This window comes from Caretta caretta, chromosome 6 (assembly GCF_965140235.1).
Source record: "Caretta caretta isolate rCarCar2 chromosome 6, rCarCar1.hap1, whole genome shotgun sequence".
Lineage (NCBI taxonomy): Eukaryota > Metazoa > Chordata > Testudines > Cheloniidae > Caretta > Caretta caretta.
The window spans coordinates 103557828-103579821 of NC_134211.1; the positions used below are offsets into that span (position 1 = coordinate 103557828).

General features: G+C 45.7%; 1 protein-coding gene across 1 annotated transcript; it reads right to left on the minus strand.

Annotated features, from left to right (window-relative positions):
• Positions 1-1763: 1763 nt before the first annotated feature.
• Positions 1764-16702, minus strand: LOC125637578 (alpha-1-antitrypsin-like). The gene is made up of 5 exons (XM_048852211.2): positions 16656-16702; positions 9485-10176; positions 6914-7184; positions 4054-4201; positions 1764-2106 (listed from the first exon to the last, which is right to left on the minus strand). Exons 2-5 carry the CDS (start codon positions 10155-10157, stop codon positions 1903-1905), a joined length of 1296 nt encoding a protein of 431 aa, XP_048708168.1. The 5' UTR covers positions 10158-10176; positions 16656-16702; the 3' UTR covers positions 1764-1902.
• Positions 16703-21994: the final 5292 nt, after the last annotated feature.

Consider the following 21994-nt stretch of genomic DNA (forward strand, 5'->3'; position numbering starts at 1 on the left):
AGTTTCTGAATTTACAAGCCTGGTTTAGGAGACAAATCTGGGTGGGAAAATGGGATATTCCATTAGCCACTATTGGAGGAAGAGATCAGTCACCTTCCCCATCAATCAGTGGTGTCAGTGGAGTAGAGAATTGTAGATCCAGTGTTTGCTGCACATTTGGAGGTTGGTAATTTGGAGATGCAGTAAGACTGTGATCTCCTAGTATGGTTTGCTGAGAATGAGACTGTCTTTACAAACTAAGCCTGTGTTTATGAAGTCTTCAGGTGAATCTGCAGGAAGCAGACAGTGGCTTTGGATGGGACCAAGGAAGACAGTTCCCGGGAAAGCAGACAATAAAAAAGTATCAGGAAGAAGCCAACGATGGGTTTCAAAAGAGAAGCTGCAATGCAAATAATCCACAGCATTCAAATGTCTACTTTGAGTTAATTGTCATGTTTTTATAACTGGTAAGACTTGACATCCTGTTTAAACCATTCCAGCTGTTTTCATTACAGACTAAGGGAGAACTGCACTGGAAATATTCTGACTGCATCTCATCACCTGCCTGTGATACTGGGATCGCTTGACTTTTGTATTACTAGGTAACAGGTTACCTCATTAGATGGCTTCTTCACTGTGTGTCAGACTTTGTCCACTTGATGGTGGAGGCCCAGTGGATGGAGTGGCTGACATATTGCAGGAAGCAGTATCACTTGCAGTCACAGGGACTCCTGGTGGGTCTGAATCTGCCCCGAATCATGAGGCTTTAGTTCACTTAGCTGCCTGCCCCTAGAGTCTCCTGGCCCGGTCAGCAAGTGGCAAAGAGAGGTGGCAAAGCTCAAGCAATGTAGTCTGTTTAAGGTCTATTTTACATTAGTGTCTATGGGACTCTGCTGTGCTCCCCACAATCTCCAAGCCTGTGGATTTCCTGCAGCACATGAGCTGCTTGCTGTGAGGAAGGAGAACAGATCAGGGATTCCAGGCTTCTGGGAGGCTTATTCAGAGTATAGGACACATTGAAGTCTCTGCTCCTGCTTCCCTAGGTCCAGCAAGAAGGGGAAGTTGATGCGGGGATATATGAGCTGTGGGGGAAAGGAGATTCTAAGCCTGCTGGTGGCTGTCAGGTTGGAAGGGGAAGAGTTACAACCCCCAGGAAAAGTTATTCCAGGGTTTGCATACATTTGTGTTCTGAGCCCTGGAGCATGCGGAGGGAAAGGGTTTCAGAGTTGAGAGGTGCTGCTGCGAGGGGGGTTGGGAGGGGTTTGGTAGGGAGAAGAGGTGTTCTCAGCCTGAAAGGGACAGGTGTGTACGGTGGGTGTTCCTGAGCTGGGAGCTGGGTGAGAGGGAGCTGCGGAGATCCCAGGAGTCGGATGGCCTAGGTTGGCATGGTTGAGTGTAAGAGAGAATGGAATGAATTGTTGAATTGTTTTGGGGGGAGGATGGCATGATATAGTGGGAGATAATGGGAGGAAATCTGGATTGGAGGTGGAGAGTTTGGGACTAGGAGAGAACCATGTAGGGGCCAGAGAAGGATACATTCAATCTTCTCCCATCCTGTGAAGTGCCCCAGTTCTTTATTCTGTAAACGGGGATGGAGTGGAAGAGGGGATCAAGCAGCACTTTTCCCTCTGATGTCTCCACCACGCTTTTTTATCCCTTTCAAACCACTTTCCTGTGACCTCCCCCGCTCTTACCTCACTGTCCCATTTCCCCCCACTTATAATACGTGCCCAGTACACAGTACCAGACTGTCTGCTTGTAGACATGAAGACACCACAGTCCTGTTTGATTTTTATGGAATTTATGTCAATTACAATTCAGTTACAGTCACTAGGACCAAGTTGTCTGTTGTACATGCACATACTCATGAGAATTTGCGCACCACTCATTTAAATCACTGGGGCATGAAGAGTGGCTGGGCCGTTATTTTTCAATAGGGTTTATGATTTTGCCCATAAAGAGGATGCTTCGGGTGGGTTTATCAAGAATCATCATTAGGAAGGGCCTGTTGAATTTAATGGTAGGAGGAGGAGGAAATACAGCAGAAAATAATGCAATCTCCACCACAGTGACTGCTGCAGCCTCAGTACCATTCTCATGAACATCCACCAGGGCCTTGTGAACAACCTACAAGAAAATGAAGCAAAGATTACAATGTGAGTATAGAACATGGAGCAACATCTGGAGATGAACTTTTAAACCAAATCTCAAGAAAATAGACAATTGAAACAAACTCAGAATAACTATAAGACTGAGTTCAATGGGTGTTTTGTCTATGTATATTTGGAAGGGTTAGGTCCAACTATTTTTTACAGATGGAGCTGAATGAATCTCATCTCTTGTTCTCTGACCTCATGAAGTGGGGCTCCCTTAGCCTCTGTGGAGCACAACAGAAGAGTTATCTCATCCTCACAAACAGAGCTGGGTGAAGAATAGACAAGTTCATGGAGGATAGGTCCACCAATGACTGCTAGACAAAATGGTCAGGGATGCAATCCTATGCTCTGGGCATCCCTAGCGTCTGACTGCCAGAAGCTGGGAGTGGATGACAGGGGATGGATTACTTGATGATTGCCTTTCTGTTCATTCCCTCTGAAGTACCTGGTACTGGCCACTGTTGGAAGACAGGATACTAAAGGGACCATTGGTCTGATCTAGTATGGGTGTGATTATGTTCTTATGTTTTGTTTTTTTGACAAATTCAAAATGTTGAAAGAGTTTAATTTTGGATTGGACTAAAAAGAAATATTCAAACATTTTTGGCAAAATCAAAATGTTGAAAATAATTATTTTTTGTTGAACAAAACATTTTGTTTAGGAAAATCAAAATGTTTCTTTTCTGATTTGGCCATTTTAAAAATGATTCTGAATATTTTGTAAGCTAAAAGTAAAGGAAATTTTGAAACAAAAACTTGTTACAAACAAATCCCCAAACCAAAGGGTTTGGTTTAGAAAAAAAGTTAACAAAATGTTTTTATTTTTATAAGAATTCCCTCCCCCAAAATGAATAGTTTGGCAAAATTAACACAAATTTCCAAAATGTTCCAGTGTTTCCAAATCTATAGTTTTGCCAAAAGTTTCTGTTGAAAATGTTTATCTAGCCCTACTCAAAAATAATGAATAGTATTATGCAGCAGAGAATTAGTTTTCAGAAGAAACCTGAAGACAGTTCAAGATGAATGGTGACTAATGATATAGGAGGCAAAGGAGCCAGGTAATTGACCCCTCTTGTGTGGTTTTGCCTTATATGTTTTTTGTATTGGGTAGTATGAATGTATATTTCATAGTCCAAATATTAATTTGTTCCTTTTACTTGAGACTTTTGAAATACACTAAGAACTCTTTCTTCCTTGTTCCTAATGAAACACAAAGGAATTTTTCCTTATACTGACTCAGCGTGAGATTTTGCTACTTTTACTTACTGTGAGTGGCACCACAATCCGGGGTCCATGTGGCTACTCATGGAGTAAAGTATTACTCAATGGGAGGAAAGGTATCAGGAAGGTTGCTGAGGAAGGATTGTGCCACAAACCTCCTCTGTGACCTTGGGTGACTCACTTGGGGCTTCTCTACACTGTCCCGCAGGTCAAATTACTGTGGTATGAATAGCAGTCTGCACCAAAGTGCTGTACTGTAACTTCCCTGTGTGGAGGCTACAGACAGGAGCTAAAAGGTTCCTAGTTCACCGTAATGCAGTCCTGTTTCTAGTCCCTGTTTGCAAACCACTGTCATATATCTTTACTCATGAATTATTTTATGTTAGCAATAGTTGACATTGCACTTGTGTATGTGGCATGCTTTTCTCTGTACACCTCCTGGATGGTATTTAGTTCTACATCAATATCCTAGAAGATGAAGTGTGCTCAGAGTACCTCTGTATTAACTGTAATAGGCAAACAAATACTTAATTCTAGAAAATACACTAATTTGTGGCCCTGTCCTCTCTATGTTGCTGGCAGTGAGTCTCTTTGCAATTACCTCTTTGGAAGCAGGACTGGGTCATTTACAAAGATAAAATATAAGTCATAGGAGTAGACAAGCCAGTTTAGCACCAGCTCTATTTTACAAACTTACTTTCGACACCTTCAGTTCAGCTTTCTCCGTGATTCCGGACAGATCAGCTTCTTCAGTGAACACATCGATCACACCCATTTTCTGAAACAGCTCTTTCACATCATAAGTACCAGATACAGAGAATGCTGGAATGTATAGGTTGATTTCTCTGTTCAAAAAGAAACACAAAACTCTGGTAAAATGTTGTCAAATCGCTGGACACTTAAAGATTTGCAGTTTTATCACATATTAGAATATCGGGGTTGGAAGGGACCTCAGGAGGTCATCTAGTCCAACCCCCTGGTCAAGGCAGGACCAATCCCCAACTAAATCATCCCAGTCAGGACTTTGTCAAGCCTGACCTTAAAAATATCTAAGGAAGGAGATTCCACCACTTCCCTAGGTAACGCATTCCAGTGTTTCACCACCCTTCTAGTGAAAAAGTTTTTCCTAATATCCAACCTAAACCTCCCCCACTGCAACTTGAGCATTCTATTTGAGCATCTCAAATGTCAGTGAATTTGCTTCACAATGCCACCATCTGCAAAGTAAATATTATTGTCCCATTTTACAGGTGGAATATCAGAGGCACAAAGAAATTACAATCCCATGGGGTTTTTTTTGTTTGTTTGTTTAGCTACATATGGGCTCTCTGTGAGTTTTGGAAAACAATAGGATGGATTATTGACTCCAGTATAGAGAAAAGTAAACCATGTTATTTAATATAGGCTGGATTGTCCCTACGTCTAACATGGCTGCATGGGGGAATCCAGGAGAAGCAAGGGTTCCCGCACCTTGTGTGGCATATTAGGGGTACTTTAGGGTGACCAGACATCCTGTTTTTAAAGGGACAGTTCCCTATTTAAGCCCTCCTGCAAGTGCCCTGACTTTTTCTTAAAAACAGGCAAATTGTCCTGTATTTTCTGTCTCCCTCCCATCGGTACTGGTGAGTCCTGCTGCTGGCTAGATCCCTGCTCGCCAGCCGTCCGCCAACCAGCAGTGAGTGGGAGGGGGGTCCAGTGGCCTACGATGGGGTGGGTGTGCAAGTCTGGGGGTGGGTGTGCAAGGCTAGTGGTGGGGCAAAGCTGAAGCATGCGGGGCCAGCTGCTCCCCCTGCTGGTCCATCGGCGCAGCCCCCAGCCAACAGGGCCCCACCCCCTATCCCGTTTCCAGCCAGCACTGGCTGCGTGCTGCGAGCTGCAGTGGCTGGTGTGTGCAGGCAGGCGCCAGGCGGTGGCCGGTTATGTGTCGCCTCTGCTACCCACCCATCGCCCCTTTACGTGCTCCCCTCTCACTGTCCTCTCTCTGCTTTGCCTTGCTGCTCCTCCATATCCACCCCGGAGGAGTGCGTCCTGCTCCCAGCACTGTGTGGAGAACCAGCCCCTGGTCGGAGCCCTTAGCTCACCAACAGCCTGGCCAGCAGGCTCCTTCCTTCTCCCACTGCCTCTGGCTGGGCTGGCACCCCGGGAAAGCCCAAGACCCTCTGGCCCGGGGCACTGGTCAGGAGGAGCCAAGCTCTGCATGTGCCAAAGCCCCACACAGCGCTGGCACTGGGAAGCCTCTCTGACCCTTGGCTAAGCTCTGGAGTGGCAGGGGGCAGCGATTTCCAGCCTGTTCATGCCCCGACCCTGCAGGCTTCACAGCACCCTCTTCACCTGCCCTCCCACCCCGGGTCCTGGCCCCAGGGAGCGTGGGGCTGCTCCATCCCCTAGGCACCCTCCCTTCCTGAGCCACCTCTCTGGCTGGGTTCGCTGAAGCCCCAGCAGTCAGGTTCCCTGGGCCCTGGTGCACAATGAAGCTGTAAGGCTTAACCCCTTCCTGTCAGAGGCTGCTGGGTTATGTTGTTGGCCAGCAGAAGCCTGTAGGTGTTAGCTGCCTTTCAACACTATGCAGGCAGGAAGGGACGGGAGCTGCTTCCAGCTACAGGGAACGACGGGGATAGTGGAAGAGATCAGCTCTACAAAGACACGGGCCAGGTCATCCCTTCCGCATCTCCTCCTGCCCTGCGGCTGGAAGCAGCTCCCGTCCTTTCCTTCCTGCACAGTGCCAAAAGGCTGCTGCTGGCCACATTTGATGTGAACCCTGGCAGAAATCTGGGGAGAGGGGACATGTGACTCTGGGTGCCCCCCCATGTGTTGCCCCAGGAAGACAGGGTTCCAGGTACCAGGAGAGGTGGGTCTGTCCCGGGGGCCCAGCCAGGCATGGATGGCAGAGAGCGCTGGGCAGGGAGGGTTGGGTCGGTCGGTTAACCCTCCTATGTGAAAGAGTTGTACCGGAGTGTGTGTGTGTCACCCTTCCTGTGTGAACCCTAAAACCTTAAAGATAAGAAAGTAAATAAAAAAGTTTCCAACGACGCAATATTTCTTTTTGATAGGGGCTCAGACAACTTGATGTTAATTTGAATGTTTGTACTGCATAGTTCTGACTGATTGCCATTGAACTCGCTTGAATACAAGTAATTTTATCAGGTGTCCCATATTCAGCATAGGGAAATATGGTCTCCCTAGGGTACCACCATCAGAGCTCCCAGGCACTGCAGTGGCTACATTGGAGATGCTTTCCCTGATTCCCCGAAGCAGTTGGACTGGAAGTGGTGGTGAAAAGGCAGTGCTCTGCCAAAATAGGTTCCAGATAAACTAGGTGGTGTAGCAAGTTACTTCCACATGCAAGATGGGTTCTCTGGGAGGCATTGTGCTGCGTGGGTGGGGGGGTGTCTGAGGCAACAAGCCTTTCAATCTCCATCTTAAGATAGTGGGCTATGCACTGCCCCTTTCTGAGGGCTGGACAATCCAACCTTTAATGTGATGTTTTGTCTTGATGAGGGATCCTACCCTATTCTACAGTAAGACATATATGCATATAGCAGCAGTTACAAGGCTACCTTTCTTGAAGTGATGTTGTCCATTTAGACACAGTTTCTTTCAACAGAGCCTCCTCCACCTGCTTCATTTTTCCTTCATCAGGCAGAATAAATAATGCAGTAGCATTTCCTTTGTATGGGATTTCAACCACCCAGCAAGACAGCTCCTCATCACGGTGAGTGCGATAATCTTTGTCACGGTTCATCATATTAACTTTAACAGATGTCTTGGCATCCACAAAAAAGTCATCTTCCCGGGTATTCAAATTACTGAAAGGATTTTCCCAATGAGCTTATGACAAATACAAAGAAAATGCCATTGAATATACTGGAAAAGAGGAATTACTAATGTGTGTCAGACTAATTTAAATGTGGCACGTTCATTTTTGAGGATTAGGTCATCTACAAACTCATTTGAGCAATGATATGTTTGAACTGTGACATGCTAGCCAGACCATTTGAAAAGCATGCAGCCTCTCCGGTGCACTGAAATGTCGTTTAACTCTTAATAGCCCTTGGCATTTCCTGACCCTGAAGCTGGTCTGACCTTTGCAGGGCATCTAAAGGCAAAGTGTCTGCTCCCCCTAACAGTATTGACACATGCCAGAAGTTTGGCCTCTGTGCTTCTCAGCCTCTGAGAGGCGTGGGTGGGCCTGGTCCACATGCATGGGTTCTGTGTTGAAGGTGCACATTTCAGAGGTCAGAGGCCAGGGCATCATCAGGGCTCAAGGGGCAGCAAATAAATAAATGGATATTGAAATCAGATGTCAAGAATTATAACATTCATAAACCAGTCGGAGAACACTTCAATCTCTCTGGTCACGCAATCACCGACATGAAGGTCGCTATCTTACAACAAAAAAACTTCAAATCCAGACTCCAGCGAGAAACTGCTGAATTGGAATTCATTTGCAAATTGGATACTATTAATTTAGGCTTAAATAGAGACTGGGAGTGGCTAAGTCATTACGCAAGGTAGCCTATTTCCCCTTGTTTTTTTCCTAACCCCCCCCCCCCCCCCCCCCGGAACGTTCTGGTTAAACTTGGATTTAAACTTGGAGAGTGGTCAGTTTGGATGAGCTATTGCCAGCAGGAGAGTGAGTTTGTGTGTGTATGGGGGTGGGGGGGTGAGAAAACCTGGATTTGTGCTGGAAATGGCCCACCTTGATTATCATGCACATTGTAGGGAGAGTGGTCACTTTGGATGGGCTATTACCAGCAGGAGAGTGAGTTTGTGTGTGTGTTTTTTGGAGGGGGGTGAGGGAGTGAAAGAACCTGGATTTGTGCAGGAAATGGCCCACCTTGATTATCATACACATTGTGTCGAGAGTTGTCACTTTGGATGGGCTATTACCAGCAGGAGAGTGAGTTTGTGTGGGGGGGGGTGGAGAGTGAGAAAACCTGGATTTGTGCTGGAAATGGCCCAACTTGATGATCACTTTAGATAAGCTATTACCAGCAGGACAGTGGGGTGGGAGGAGATATTGTTTTATGATCTCTGTGTGTATATAAAGTCTGCTGCAGTTTCCACGGTATGCATCCGATGAAGTGAGCTGTAGCTCACGAAAGCTCATGCTCAAATAAATTGGTTAGTCTCTAAGGTGCCACAAGTACTCCTTTTCTCTTTAAATCTGTATCTTTAAAGAAAGTAAAGTAACCAAGTTCTTGCAGTTTGTTTGTGCTGTTTAACTAAAACCCCTGTTTCTGTTTAAGTTCCAGAGCAGATTGTTGCTTCTTGACAATTTATGCTAAATTAATAAATCCAGTATTTTCCTCACGCAACTTAAGTTTCTCCTGCTCAATATCTGCAGCGTAAGGCTCGCTACATGTGTCAGTCAGCCTACTCCTCTGCATTATAGGCTTGATCCAGCTTCCATTGAAGGAAATTGTAAATCTCCCATTGACTTCTATGGTTCTGGAATAAAGCCTATTTCCTTCTGTGTAAGCTACTTCATCAGTGTCCCACAGGACAACTTCCTGCTCAGTTCATCAGCTTAATATTGATTCAAGATAATTTCCAGGTCTGAAATAGACCCTTTCAGAGTTCCTGGATACCATTTATAGAGCATTCAGTTGGAAGACTTGAATGAGTATCTGGCAACTAAATGTGCAAAGCAGATCAGCCATTATCCATTAACTGAGTGTCTCAGGTACTGCAAAATGTCAGAGAAAAGAGTCTGTACTCCAAAGACTATGCACAGAATTGGGGAATACGCTGTCCTTCTTTAACTTCATATTTAGATGGTAAAATTAAAGTGACCTGCATTAGAGAGGTAGTGAGCACTCACAGCTCCTAGTGACTATGTAGAAATAAGCAAGTGCTCAGTTTGCCTGCTAACGAGGCCACTTTTATTCAAGTGACTAAATATGGTGCCTAACTTTAACTACACAGATTGGACATTTTGGCTATAAACTTTCATGGAAAGGTTTAACATAGTTAAAAAGGGACCAGTATCAACCTGGGTGATCTCATAGAGCTAACAACCTTGACAGTGCCCCTTAATTAAAAAAAAGCAGGTTTTTTGTCTTGGATCCCAGTCAGCATTCCATAGCCTGTATGTGCGTCATGAACCCATCTGTAGAACATCTTACCTTTAAAGAAAATATAGTTGACAAGAACCATTACAGTGAGTGGATCAAGACCCTTGACCAAGTTGGCAATTTTCCCATGGGTTTTCTTCTCGATGCAATCATTGATCTGTTTCTCAGCCTCGGCAGAATTCTGGAAGTTACTAGGAAAAGTTTCAGACTCATACAGACTTTTGACGTCAGCCAAAAACTTCTCTAGTAGTTTCAGTCGATCATCTACAAAAAGGGCATTTCCCATATTCAGCTGGATCTCACTGTCAGAATGGTTTAACATGCGGATGAGATGATGAAAACCTTCATGTATCTCCCTCTCCTTAATCTCTGTCAGATTAAAGGAGAGTCCTTTGTGAATTTGACTCAAAGTGGCTGACTTGGCACCTAACGTCAGCATTGCAAAGGCAGTGGAGATGCTCAGAGGAGAGAAGAAAATGTTCTTGTCAGCTGCTTCTGATTTAATCTGCTTGTAGAATCTAAATGCAAAGTCAGTATTGCTAGCAACAACTTTCATAAAGGTCATGTGTTCAGTTACGACTTTGCCTCCAACTGGGCTAAGCTGTGGTGGGGGATTATTATCTGTTTGACCATCCTGGTCATTGTGGTGGTCAGGTACATGATGAGATAAGACAACAGCATGAAGCCCAGCAAGTAACACACACAGACAGAGGATGGATTTCATTTTCCTTTGGAACTATTCCCTTGAAAAACAAAAGAATGGAATAGTCATTAGTCATCGAAATGTTCCCTCCTTCACTGTGCTACTTGTGATCCATTGGTTATTTTTCTCTCTCCTGTCATGGCAACTGGGAGATTCTGAGGGGAAAGGGAGTGGGGCTGACCAGAGAGTCACAGGGCTTGGGAGCCCAGGCCAGGTTGGGAATCAGAGAAAGGAAAAAGGGAAGGGTGGTAGAAGAAGACTCTGGGCTGGATTCTTCACTTAGCACCATCCTCTTTGTGCCACTCAGACATCCCCCACCCTAGAGTAGAGGTGTTTTGTTGATGGGGGAAGTTATGAAAGAGGGTGGGATGAGAGGAGGCTGTGAGAGATTTTAGCAGAATGGAGATCCACTATGATATTCCTCTGCTGCTGTAAGATGAATTAGGGACCTTATGCCTGTGGCGCAAATTGGTGCTGCACTTTTGCAGGTGTAACTTCTGCTAGGGCTTGACAGCAGCAATCAGGGAACTGGAACCGGTTCCTTGATAGTCCCCCCCTACTCCACCACACACGCACACACTTCAATGTGTTGCAGTAGAATCTGGATCCAAATGACAATATGGCCTGCTATCTAAAGCTTGAAAAAGTTTATAGGGAAGGACCCTGTCTGGAACATCAAAACTAAGTCACCCACCCCTGACTTTGAGTACTGTAATTTGGTGAGCTTTACCAAAAGGGGATATCAAATGGTCCCGAGCTTTCTGTAGCATCATAATAACAGGAATACATCAGCTCTACAGGTTCTTCACATGTCAAAAATGTATAGATTTGCCCTTTTTTGTTTTTTATGCTGTCCCCTCTTTTTTCTCTCTCTATCTGTCCTGAGGAAACGGGTTTCCCATTAGGCTTCAATTCAGCCAGATAGTATGTGCTAAAGACCAACTTGCTTCGTTAATGCGAGAGTTTTAAACCATGTTAAAATGTGTTTGCTAGAGCTGGTTGAAATTTTTGAATGGAATGTTTTTCCACTACAAAATGCTGATTCATCAAAATAGAAGGGTTTCAGAGGAACAGCCGTGTTAGTCTGTATTCGCAAAAAGAAAAGGAGTACTTGTGGCACCTTAGAGACTAACCAATTTATTTGAGCATGAGCTTTCGTGAGCCACAGCTCACTTCATCAGATGTGTACCGTGGAAACTGCAGCAGACTTTATATACACACAGAGAATATGAAACAATACCTCCTCCCACCCCACTGTCCTGCTGGTAATAGCTTATCTAAAGTGATCAACAGGTGGGCCATTTCCAGCACAAATCCAGGTTTTCTCACCCTCCACCCCCCCACACAAATTCACTCTCCTGCTGGTGCTAGCCCATCCAAAGTGACAACTCTTTACATAATCAAGTCGGGCTATTTCCTGCATAGATCCAGGTTTTCTCACTTCCCCCCCACCCCCATACACACACAAACTCACTCTCCTGCTGGTAATAGCTCATCTAAACTGACCACTCTCCAAGTTTAAATCCAAGTTAAACCAGAATATCTGGGGGGGGGGGGTAGGAAAAAACAAGAGGAAACAGGCTACCTTGCATAATGACTTAGCCACTCCCAGTCTCTATTTAAGCCTAAATTAATAGTATCCAATTTGCAAATGAATTCCAATTCAGCAGTTTCTCGCTGGAGTCTGGATTTGAAGTTTTTTTGTTTTAAGATAGCGACCTTCATGTCTGTGATTGCGTGACCAGAGAGATTGAAGTGTTCTCCGACTGGTTTATGAATGTTATAATTCTTGACATCTGATTTGTGTCCATTTATTCTTTTACGTAGAGACTGTCCAGTTTGACCAATGTACATGGCAGAGGGGCATTGCTGGCACATGATGGCATATATCACATTGGTGGATGTGCAGGTGAACGAGCCTCTGATAGTGTGGCTGATGTGATTAGGCCCTGTGATGGTGTCCCCTGAATAGATATGTGGGCACAATTGGCAACGGGCTTTGTTGCAAGGATAAGTTCCTGGGTTAGTGGTTCTGTTGTGTGGTATGTGGTTGTTGGTGAGTATTTGCTTCAGGTTGCGGGGCTGTCTGTAGGCAAGGACTGGCCTGTCTCCCAAGACTTGTGAGAGTGTTGGGTCATCCTTTAGGATAGGTTGTAGATCCTTAATAATGCGTTGGAGGGGTTTTAGTTGGGGGCTGAAGGTGACCGCTAGTGGCGTTCTGTTATTTTCTTTGTTAGGCCTGTCCTGTAGTAGGTAACTTCTGGGAACTCTTCTGGCTCTATCAATCTGTTTCTTTACTTCTGCAGGTGGGTATTGTAGTTGTAAGAAAGCTTGACAGAGATCTTGTAGGTGTTTGTCTCTGTCTGAGGGGTTGGAGCAAATGCGGTTGTATCGCAGAGCTTGGCTGTAGACGATGGATCGTGTGGTGTGGTCAGGGTGAAAGCTGGAGGCATGCAGGTAGGAATAGCGGTCAGTAGGTTTCCGGTATAGGGTGGTGTTTATGTGGCCATTGTTTATTAGCACTGTAGTGTCCAGGAAGTGGATCTCTTGTGTGGATTGGACCAGGCTGAGGTTGGTGGTGGGATGGAAATTGTTGAAATCATGGTGGAATTCCTCAAGGGCTTCTTTTCCATGGGTCCAGATGATGAAGATGTCATCAATATAGCGCAAGTAGAGTAGGGGCTTTAGGGGACGAGAGCTGAGGAAGCGTTGTTCTAAATCAGCCATAAAAATGTTGGCATACTGTGTGGCCATGCGGGTACCCATAGCAGTGCCGCTGATCTGAAGGTATACATTGTCCCCAAATGTGAAATAGTTATGGGTAAGGACAAAGTCACAAAGTTCAGCCACCAGGTTAGCCGTGACATTATCGGGGATAGTGTTCCTGACGGCCTGTAGTCCATCTTTGTGTGGAATGTTGGTGTAGAGGGCTTCTACATCCATAGTAGCCAGGATGGTGTTATCAGGAAGATCACCGATGGATTGAAGTTTCCTCAGGAAGTCAGTGGTGTCTCGAAGGTAGCTGGGAGTGCTGGTAGCGTAGGGCCTGAGGAGGGAGTCTACATAGCCAGACAATCCTGCTGTCAGGGTGCCAATGCCTGAGATGATGGGGCGCCCAGGGTTTCCAGGTTTATGGATCTTGGGTAGTAGATAGAATATCCCAGGTCGGGGTTCCAGGGGTGTGTCTGTGCGGATTTGATCTTGTGCTTTTTCAGGAAGTTTCTTGAGCAAATGCTGTAGTTGCTTTTGGTAACTCTCAGTGGGATCATAGGGTAATGGCTTGTAGAAACTCGTGTTGGAGAGCTGCCGAGCAGCCTCTTGTTCATATTCCGACCTATTCATGATGACAACAGCACCTCCTTTGTCAGCCTTTTTGATTATGATGTCAGAGTTGTTTCTGAGGCTGTGGATGGCATTGCGTTCCGCATGGCTGAGGTTATGGGGCAAGTGATGCTGCTTTTCCACAATTTCAACTCTGACATCATAATCAAAAAGGCTGACAAAGGAGGTGCTGTTGTCATCATGAATAGGTCGGAATATGAACAAGAGGCTGCTCGGCAGCTCTCCAACATGAGTTTCTACAAGCCATTACCCTATGATCCCACTGAGAGTTACCAAAAGCAACTACAGCATTTGCTCAAGAAACTTCCTGAAAAAGCACAAGATCAAATCCGCACAGACACACCCCTGGAACCCCGACCTGGGATATTCTATTTACTACCCAAGATCCATAAACCTGGAAATCCTGGGCGCCCCATCATCTCAGGCATTGGCACCCTGACAGCAGGATTGTCTGGCTATGTAGACTCCCTCCTCAGGCCCTACGCTACCAGCACTCCCAGCTACCTTCGAGACACCACTGACTTCCTGAGGAAACTTCAATCCATCGGTGATCTTCCTGATAACACCATCCTGGCTACTATGGATGTAGAAGCCCTCTACACCAACATTCCACACAAAGATGGACTACAGGCCGTCAGGAACACTATCCCCGATAATGTCACGGCTAACCTGGTGGCTGAACTTTGTGACTTTGTCCTTACCCATAACTATTTCACATTTGGGGACAATGTATACCTTCAGATCAGCGGCACTGCTATGGGTACCCGCATGGCCACACAGTATGCCAACATTTTTATGGCTGATTTAGAACAACGCTTCCTCAGCTCTCGTCCCCTAAAGCCCCTACTCTACTTGCGCTATATTGATGACATCTTCATCATCTGGACCCATGGAAAAGAAGCCCTTGAGGAATTCCACCATGATTTCAACAATTTCCATCCCACCACCAACCTCAGCCTGGTCCAATCCACACAAGAGATCCACTTCCTGGACACTACAGTGCTAATAAACAATGGCCACATAAACACCACCCTATACCGGAAACCTACTGACCGCTATTCCTACCTGCATGCCTCCAGCTTTCACCCTGACCACACCACACGATCCATCGTCTACAGCCAAGCTCTGCGATACAACCGCATTTGCTCCAACCCCTCAGACAGAGACAAACACCTACAAGATCTCTGTCAAGCTTTCTTACAACTACAATACCCACCTGCAGAAGTAAAGAAACAGATTGATAGAGCCAGAAGAGTTCCCAGAAGTTACCTACTACAGGACAGGCCTAACAAAGAAAATAACAGAACGCCACTAGCGGTCACCTTCAGCCCCCAACTAAAACCCCTCCAACGCATTATTAAGGATCTACAACCTATCCTAAAGGATGACCCAACACTCTCACAAGTCTTGGGAGACAGGCCAGTCCTTGCCTACAGACAGCCCCGCAACCTGAAGCAAATACTCACCAACAACCACATACCACACAACAGAACCACTAACCCAGGAACTTATCCTTGCAACAAAGCCCGTTGCCAATTGTGCCCACATATCTATTCAGGGGACACCATCACAGGGCCTAATCACATCAGCCACACTATCAGAGGCTCGTTCACCTGCACATCCACCAATGTGATATATGCCATCATGTGCCAGCAATGCCCCTCTGCCATGTACATTGGTCAAACTGGACAGTCTCTACGTAAAAGAATAAATGGACACAAATCAGATGTCAAGAATTATAACATTCATAAACCAGTCGGAGAACACTTCAATCTCTCTGGTCACGCAATCACAGACATGAAGGTCGCTATCTTAAAACAAAAAAACTTCAAATCCAGACTCCAGCGAGAAACTGCTGAATTGGAATTCATTTGCAAATTGGATACTATTAATTTAGGCTTAAATAGAGACTGGGAGTGGCTAAGTCATTATGCAAGGTAGCCTGTTTCCTCTTGTTTTTTCCTACCCCCCCCCCCCCCCAGATATTCTGGTTTAACTTGGATTTAAACTTGGAGAGTGGTCAGTTTAGATGAGCTATTACCAGCAGGAGAGTGAGTTTGTGTGTGTATGGGGGTGGGGGGGAAGTGAGAAAACCTGGATCTATGCAGGAAATAGCCCGACTTGATTATGTAAAGAGTTGTCACTTTGGATGGGCTAGCACCAGCAGGAGAGTGAATTTGTGTGGGGGGGTGGAGGGTGAGAAAACCTGGATTTGTGCTGGAAATGGCCCACCTGTTGATCACTTTAGATAAGCTATTACCAGCAGGACAGTGGGGTGGGAGGAGGTATTGTTTCATATTCTCTGTGTGTATATAAAGTCTGCTGCAGTTTCCACGGTACACATCTGATGAAGTGAGCTGTGGCTCACGAAAGCTCATGCTCAAATAAATTGGTTAGTCTCTAAGGTGCCACAAGTACTCCTTTTCTTTTTATCAAAATAGAAGCGTTCCAAAGGGTTATGTCAACTCTAATGAAGTTTCATTTAGAAAAGAAATAAAAAATGTTTTTAAAATTTCTATTCTAGTCTATATTTATATTTTTGCATTGTTTTCTTTTCTTTTATGCTTTTAAAATGGTTTTGTATTTTATTTTATGTTCATATTATTTTATAAAACCATATAAGGTAAAATAAAAACAATATAAAAGAAACTAATACCAAAAAGTCAAAATTAAAACAAAATCTTTTAATTTTATCAAAATTAAACAGTTCAGATGACCAAAAAGAATTTTTTTGGGGGGTAGGGGAACTTTGTTTCATGGGAAAATTCAAACTTTTGACTTTTTCTGATTCAGAATGATTTTTTTTTTGAATGTCAGAATTTTCTGCAGAAGGGAAAATCCCAGGTTCCACTTCTCTAATGCTGGCTAACACATTCTAGGAAATCCCACACATTTTTGGTGTACTCAGGCCATATCTTAAAGCACTAGATTAATCTCGTCCCAGATTTTCCCCATAATTTGTTTTTAAAAATGCCTTCATTCAAAGACCGTTTCCACTAGCGCACCAATTTCTGCTGGCTCATTGGGGTCTTAAGGAAGGCTCCACTCACAGGATAAATTGTAACAGGTATAGTGAATACAGTCACCCATACTTGAATGAAATCCCATAAAATCAACTGCATTTCACACAGCTAATAGGAGTTCCAAGCCTCTTTGAAAAAATATGGCCATACTTACAGTACAATCAGAAGGGTCCTGCTGGATGCATCTAATCTGCACTGCTCCTCGTCTTTTATTTATATTGCATTAACATTATTAAGCTGAGTGTTCTCTATTAAACATTAAACAGAGCAAATAGAAGTTATTAGGAAGGATGCAGAGCAAACAGTGATGAAACTGCTTTTCTGGCATGGAGGGTCAAATGCCCACTGTCCACCTACATGGTGGAGAATAGAGCCAATATTTATGGAAGGAGGTAGCAGGGGGCCACTGGTGACTGTGCTGTTTGCTTGCCTCACACCTCCAAACTTGTGGAAATCTCTGTATGGAAAGACTTCATGATTAGAGCACCAATAGAAAGAGGGGCATGTGTGCCTAGGAAGAGCTGATCTTTTCAATGTGTCTCTTGTGACAGAAGCCAAATGCCAGAGCAAGAGCCAGAGGCAAAGCTGCGGATTGAAGCTAGATATCTGAGACTGGAGAGGAACAGGGGCTAGAACAGAGCAAGAGCAGGGGTTGGAAGCAAACTGGAGCAAGGCTGCAAGATGCATGGTATATATTGAGCACCTCCCGCTTGACTCGGGGGCCAAGCGTATAAGCAAGTCTGCTAAAGCAGCAGCCATTCAGGGACTGTGGCTACTCCATCCATTCTAAGACAGTGCAGCTGGGCTCATTAGTTGCCTAACAGTGAGGCTGGTCTGGGTGCAGGCCAGCACCTGTTCCAAGAAGGTCTGGACCCTGACAGCAAATAAATAAATGGATATTGAGGTTTTCTTTAAATCTGTATCTTTTAATAAAGTAACATAATCAAGTTCTTGCAGTTTGTGCTGTTTAACTAAAACCCCTGTATCTGTTAAAGTTCCAGAGCAGATTATTGCTTCTTGACAATTTACACTTAATTAATAAATCCAGTATTTTCCTCATGCAACTTAAGTTGGCTGCAGTGTAGGGAGGTTGCTGTTGCTGGGAAAAACTGCAGGGAGAAAGGCTGCAGTCAGTCCCTGAGTGGAAGGAGTTGAAGGGCAACCCAGAGAGGGGGGAAGCCATATATATAGGAAGAAACCCAGGTAAACAGCAGCAGAGATGTAGGACTGTACAAGGACTGTGGCTGCTTATTACAGGGTCCCTGGGCTAGAACTTGGTATAACGGGCAGGCCTGGATTCCCTACCAGCCCCTGGGGAGTGGCACAGAGCATTGGAGAGGTCAGCCAGACAGCTGATCTGGAAAGACTGTGAATTCCCTGGAAAGGGAGGACTTCAGTGACCTGGCCAGAGGGCCAAGCCATGAAGAGGAGACTGCAGATCCTGGAGGGCTGCATAGCAAGAAAAGGCAGGAGAAGACACTGCTGAAGGGGGAGCACAAGCTGGATAATCCCCAGGATAGCCAGCAGGAGGCGTCACCAGTGGTGAGTGAACCCTGTGACAGATCATAATATATTTGTTCTCAGAATATACTATGATACAATTATTACTACAGTGTTAGGTTTATGCAGACTCTGAAATAACATGATTTTCATGCAGAGAGCACAGATGAGGCAGTACATTCCACTTATATGGAGAATGAAAAGATTGGAACTGTTAACCTTAGAAAGGAGACGAATAAGAGGGGGGCTGGTAAACATATAGAAAATGATGAATGTTCTAGAAAGGGTAGATTGTGAGCTTTTGTTTTCACTGTCTCAGAACCCAAGGACATGGGGAGATTGATTGACAATGAAAGATACGAAATTCAAAAGTAATAAAAGAAAATATTTTTGTCACACAGTGTGTGATTAGAATGTGGAACTCACTGCCACAAGGAGTAGTTGAGGCCAAGAACTTAACAAGATTCAAAATGGCATTGCACAGTTATAGAGATAACAAGAATAGCTAGCATTATAACAGTAAATGTTTCCAAAAATTTGGAAGGGATATTAAATCTAATGCTTCAGGGTTTAAGTCACTCTCTAATTGCTAGAGATCAGGATGAGTCCTAATGTTGGGGGCAGATTACCCCATATCTACCCACTGCAGTGTTCTTATACCTTCCTCTGAAGCATCTGGTGCTGGCCACTGTCTGAGACAGGATATTGGACTACAGGAATCATAGAATCATAGAATCATAGAATATCAGGGTTGGAAGGGACCCCAGAAGGTCATCTAGTCCAACCCCCTGCTCGAAGCAGGACCAATTCCCAGTTAAATCGTCCCAGCCAGGGCTTTGTCAAGCCTGACCTTAAAAACCTCTAAGGAAGGAGATTCTACCACCTCCCTAGGTAACGCATTCCAGTGTTTCACCACCCTCATAGTGAAAAAGTTTTTCCTAATATCCAATCTAAACCTCCCCCACTGCAACTTGAGACCATTACTCCTCGTTCTGTCATCTGCTACCATTGAGAACAGTCTAGATCCATCCTCTTTGGAACCCCCTTTCAGGTAGTTGAAAGCAGCTATTAAATCCCCCCTCATTCTTCTCTTCTGCAGACTAAACAATCCCAGCTCCCTCAGCCACTCCTCATAAGTCATGTGTTCTAGACCCCTAATAATTTTTGTTGCCCTTCGCTGGACTCTCTCCAATTTATCCACATCCTTCTTGTAGTGTGGGGCCCAAAACTGGACACAGTACTCCAGATGAAGCCTCACCAATGTTGAATAGAGGGGAACGATCACGTCCCTCAATCTGCTCGCTATGCCCCTACTTATACATTCCAAAATGCCATTGGCCTTCTTGGCAACAAGGGCACACTGCTGACTCATATCCAGCTTCTCATCCACTGTCACCCCTAGGTCCTTTTCCGCAGAACTGCTGCCTAGCCATTCGGCCCCTAGTCTGTAGTGGTGCATTGGATTCTTCCGTCCTAAGTGCAGGACCCTGCACTTATCCTTATTGAACCTCATCAGATTTCTTTTGGCCCAATCCTCCAATTTGTCTAGGTTCTTCTGTATCCTATCCCTCCCCTCCAGCGTATCTACCACTCCTCCCAGTTTAGTATCATCCGCAAATTTGCTGAGAGTGCAATCTACACCATCCTCCAGATCATTTATGAAGATATTGAACAAAACCGGCCCCAGGACCGACCCCTGGGGCACTCCACTTGACACCGGCTGCCAACTAGACATGGAGCCATTGATCACTACCCGTTGAGCCTGACAATCTAGCCAGCTTTCTACCCACCTTATAGTGCATTCATCCAGCCCATACTTCCTTAACTTGCTGACAAGAATACTGTGGGAGACCGTGTCAAAAGCTTTGCTAAAGTCAAGAAACAATAATCCACTGCTTTCCCTTCATCCACAGAACCAGTAATCTCATCATAGAAGGCGATTAGATTAGTCAGGCATGACCTTCCCTTGGTGAATCCATGCTGGCTGTTCCTGATCACTTTCCTCTCATGCAAGTGCTTCAGGATTGATTCTTTGAGGACCTGCTCCATGATTTTTCCAGGGACTGAGGTGAGGCTGACTGGCCTGTAGTTCCCAGGATCCTCCTTCTTCCCTTTTTTAAAGATGGGCACTACATTAGCCTTTTTCCAGTCATCCGGGACTTCCCCCGTTCGCCACGAGTTTTCAAAGATAATGACCAATGGCGGCAATCACAGCCGCCAATTCCTTCAGAACCCCAGGTCTGATCCAGTCTGGCAGTTCCTTTGTTCCTACATTTCGGCTTTTACCAGGTTTTGAATGCAGAGCAGGGAGGGTTGAAGTGCCTTCAGAGGAGAACCTGAGCCATGGCTCCCTTCCCATGAGCAGGTCCTTCTCCTTCCTCCACAGTGGTGGGAGCAGAAGATACAGGAACTCAGGGAGACACTTTGGCAGGATGAAGCCTCAGGAGGGGATGATTGGAGCCAGACTTGTGGAGACATTGGTCAAAGGGAATATGGGTGAGACAGAGCCACAGGGAGGTCTTGGGTGGGGAGGATCTTGTTGGGGACTGGGGAACTGGGAAACTTTGGGAGACATTCCAGGAGGGGGTACAGGCTCAGGGAAGGACCTGGTGAAGGACAGTTTCACAGGGGGAGATTTGGGGAGCAGAGCTGCAAGGACTCCAAAGTGAGGGAATAAGCCAGAGTAAAGGTGTGTCAGCATGTGGGGCGGAGAGAAAGAAGACTGTGAGAATAAGAGTAAACCTCATGGTAACACTAGAGCTGCAGTAGGGGAAAGTGTTATTGCCGTGGCAGATCCTTGGCCACATTCTCTGGCCCATTGTACTCCATTTGGGTGACCAGAGAGGTGAGACCCGGGATGGTCCATAACTCCCCTCCAGGGCACACTGCCGGGGAGGCACAGAAAGATTACCATGACATGCCTGCATTAGCAGCGGCCGACTATCCCCAGTTGAAAGCGGAGTTCCTGGCCCAATCAGGGGTGACAGCAGTGGTGTGGGTCCAAAGGTATCATGAGTGGAGGTCCCAACTGAGCAAGCCTCTGAGGTCCCAACTATTCGACCTCACTTGCATGGAAGTGGCTGCGACCTGAGGCCCGTATTCCAGAGGAAATTCTGGAGATTCTGGTCATAGACCGGTACATGAAGGGACTGCCATCGGACCTCTCTGTGCATGAGTAGGCCAGAATGACCCCTCCTCCTACAATGAGGTGGTTGCACTGCTGGAGAGACAGATGATGGCCAGGGAACTTTCCCGATCACCCAGAGAAGGTTCCAAATCAAACGATCAGCCCCGATCCCAGGAGTTCAGACAACCTGGATTGAGATCCAGGGAAGCATCACTGGGGTAACAATGGGAGTGGTCCCTAAACTCCCATACCCCGTACTCATAGGGAAAGATTTCCTTGGGTTTGGAAGCTTGCTCCCACCAGAGGGGTTGGAGGCAGGAGAGGATTCTGAAGTTAATGAGTTGTCCAAAGCAGAATGCCACCTGCCAATTTTCTCTGAGGTGTCTAAAGATCTGTTCCCCGTTCCTGGGAGGGTCAGAAAAACCAAGGAGGAAATGAGGGTAGCTAAGGCCCTGGGAATCCGGATCCTGACTCAGGGCCAAAAGGCTGCCCTAGTAGGCATACAGACATGGGCAGCAGATAGGGAGGCTGCTCCAGCAGAAGAGGGACCCGAGGCTGGTACCAACCACGACGCCACCGAACTGGCAGAGCCTATGTATCCTAGTTTGATGCATACCCTATACCCCTCATAGACAAGTTAGTTGACTGACTGGGCAATGCCTGGTTCCCTATCCACCCTGGATTTGACAAAGGGGTAATTGGCAGATCCCCCAGCCAAACAAGCAAAAGAAAAGACAGCTTTTTTCCACACTAGAGGGGCTATTTCTGTACACTGTTCTCCCCTTTGGGGTGCATGGGTCCCCAGCCACCTTCCAGTATGGTGGAAAAGCTGTTGTTCCCCCATGCCAGTTACACCACCACATACT

Coding starts and splice junctions, on each gene's coding strand:
- LOC125637578 (XM_048852211.2), bottom strand. CDS start 10,157: ATGAAATCCATCCTCTGTCTGTGTGTGTTACTTGCTGGGCTTCATGCT. Junction 7,185..9,484: donor CAACTATATTTTCTTTAAAG/GTAAGATGTTCT, acceptor ATTTGTCATAAG/CTCATTGGGAAAATCCTTTC. Junction 2,107..4,053: donor CTGAACTGAAGGTGTCGAAA/GTAAGTTTGTAA, acceptor ATTTTCTTGTAG/GTTGTTCACAAGGCCCTGGT.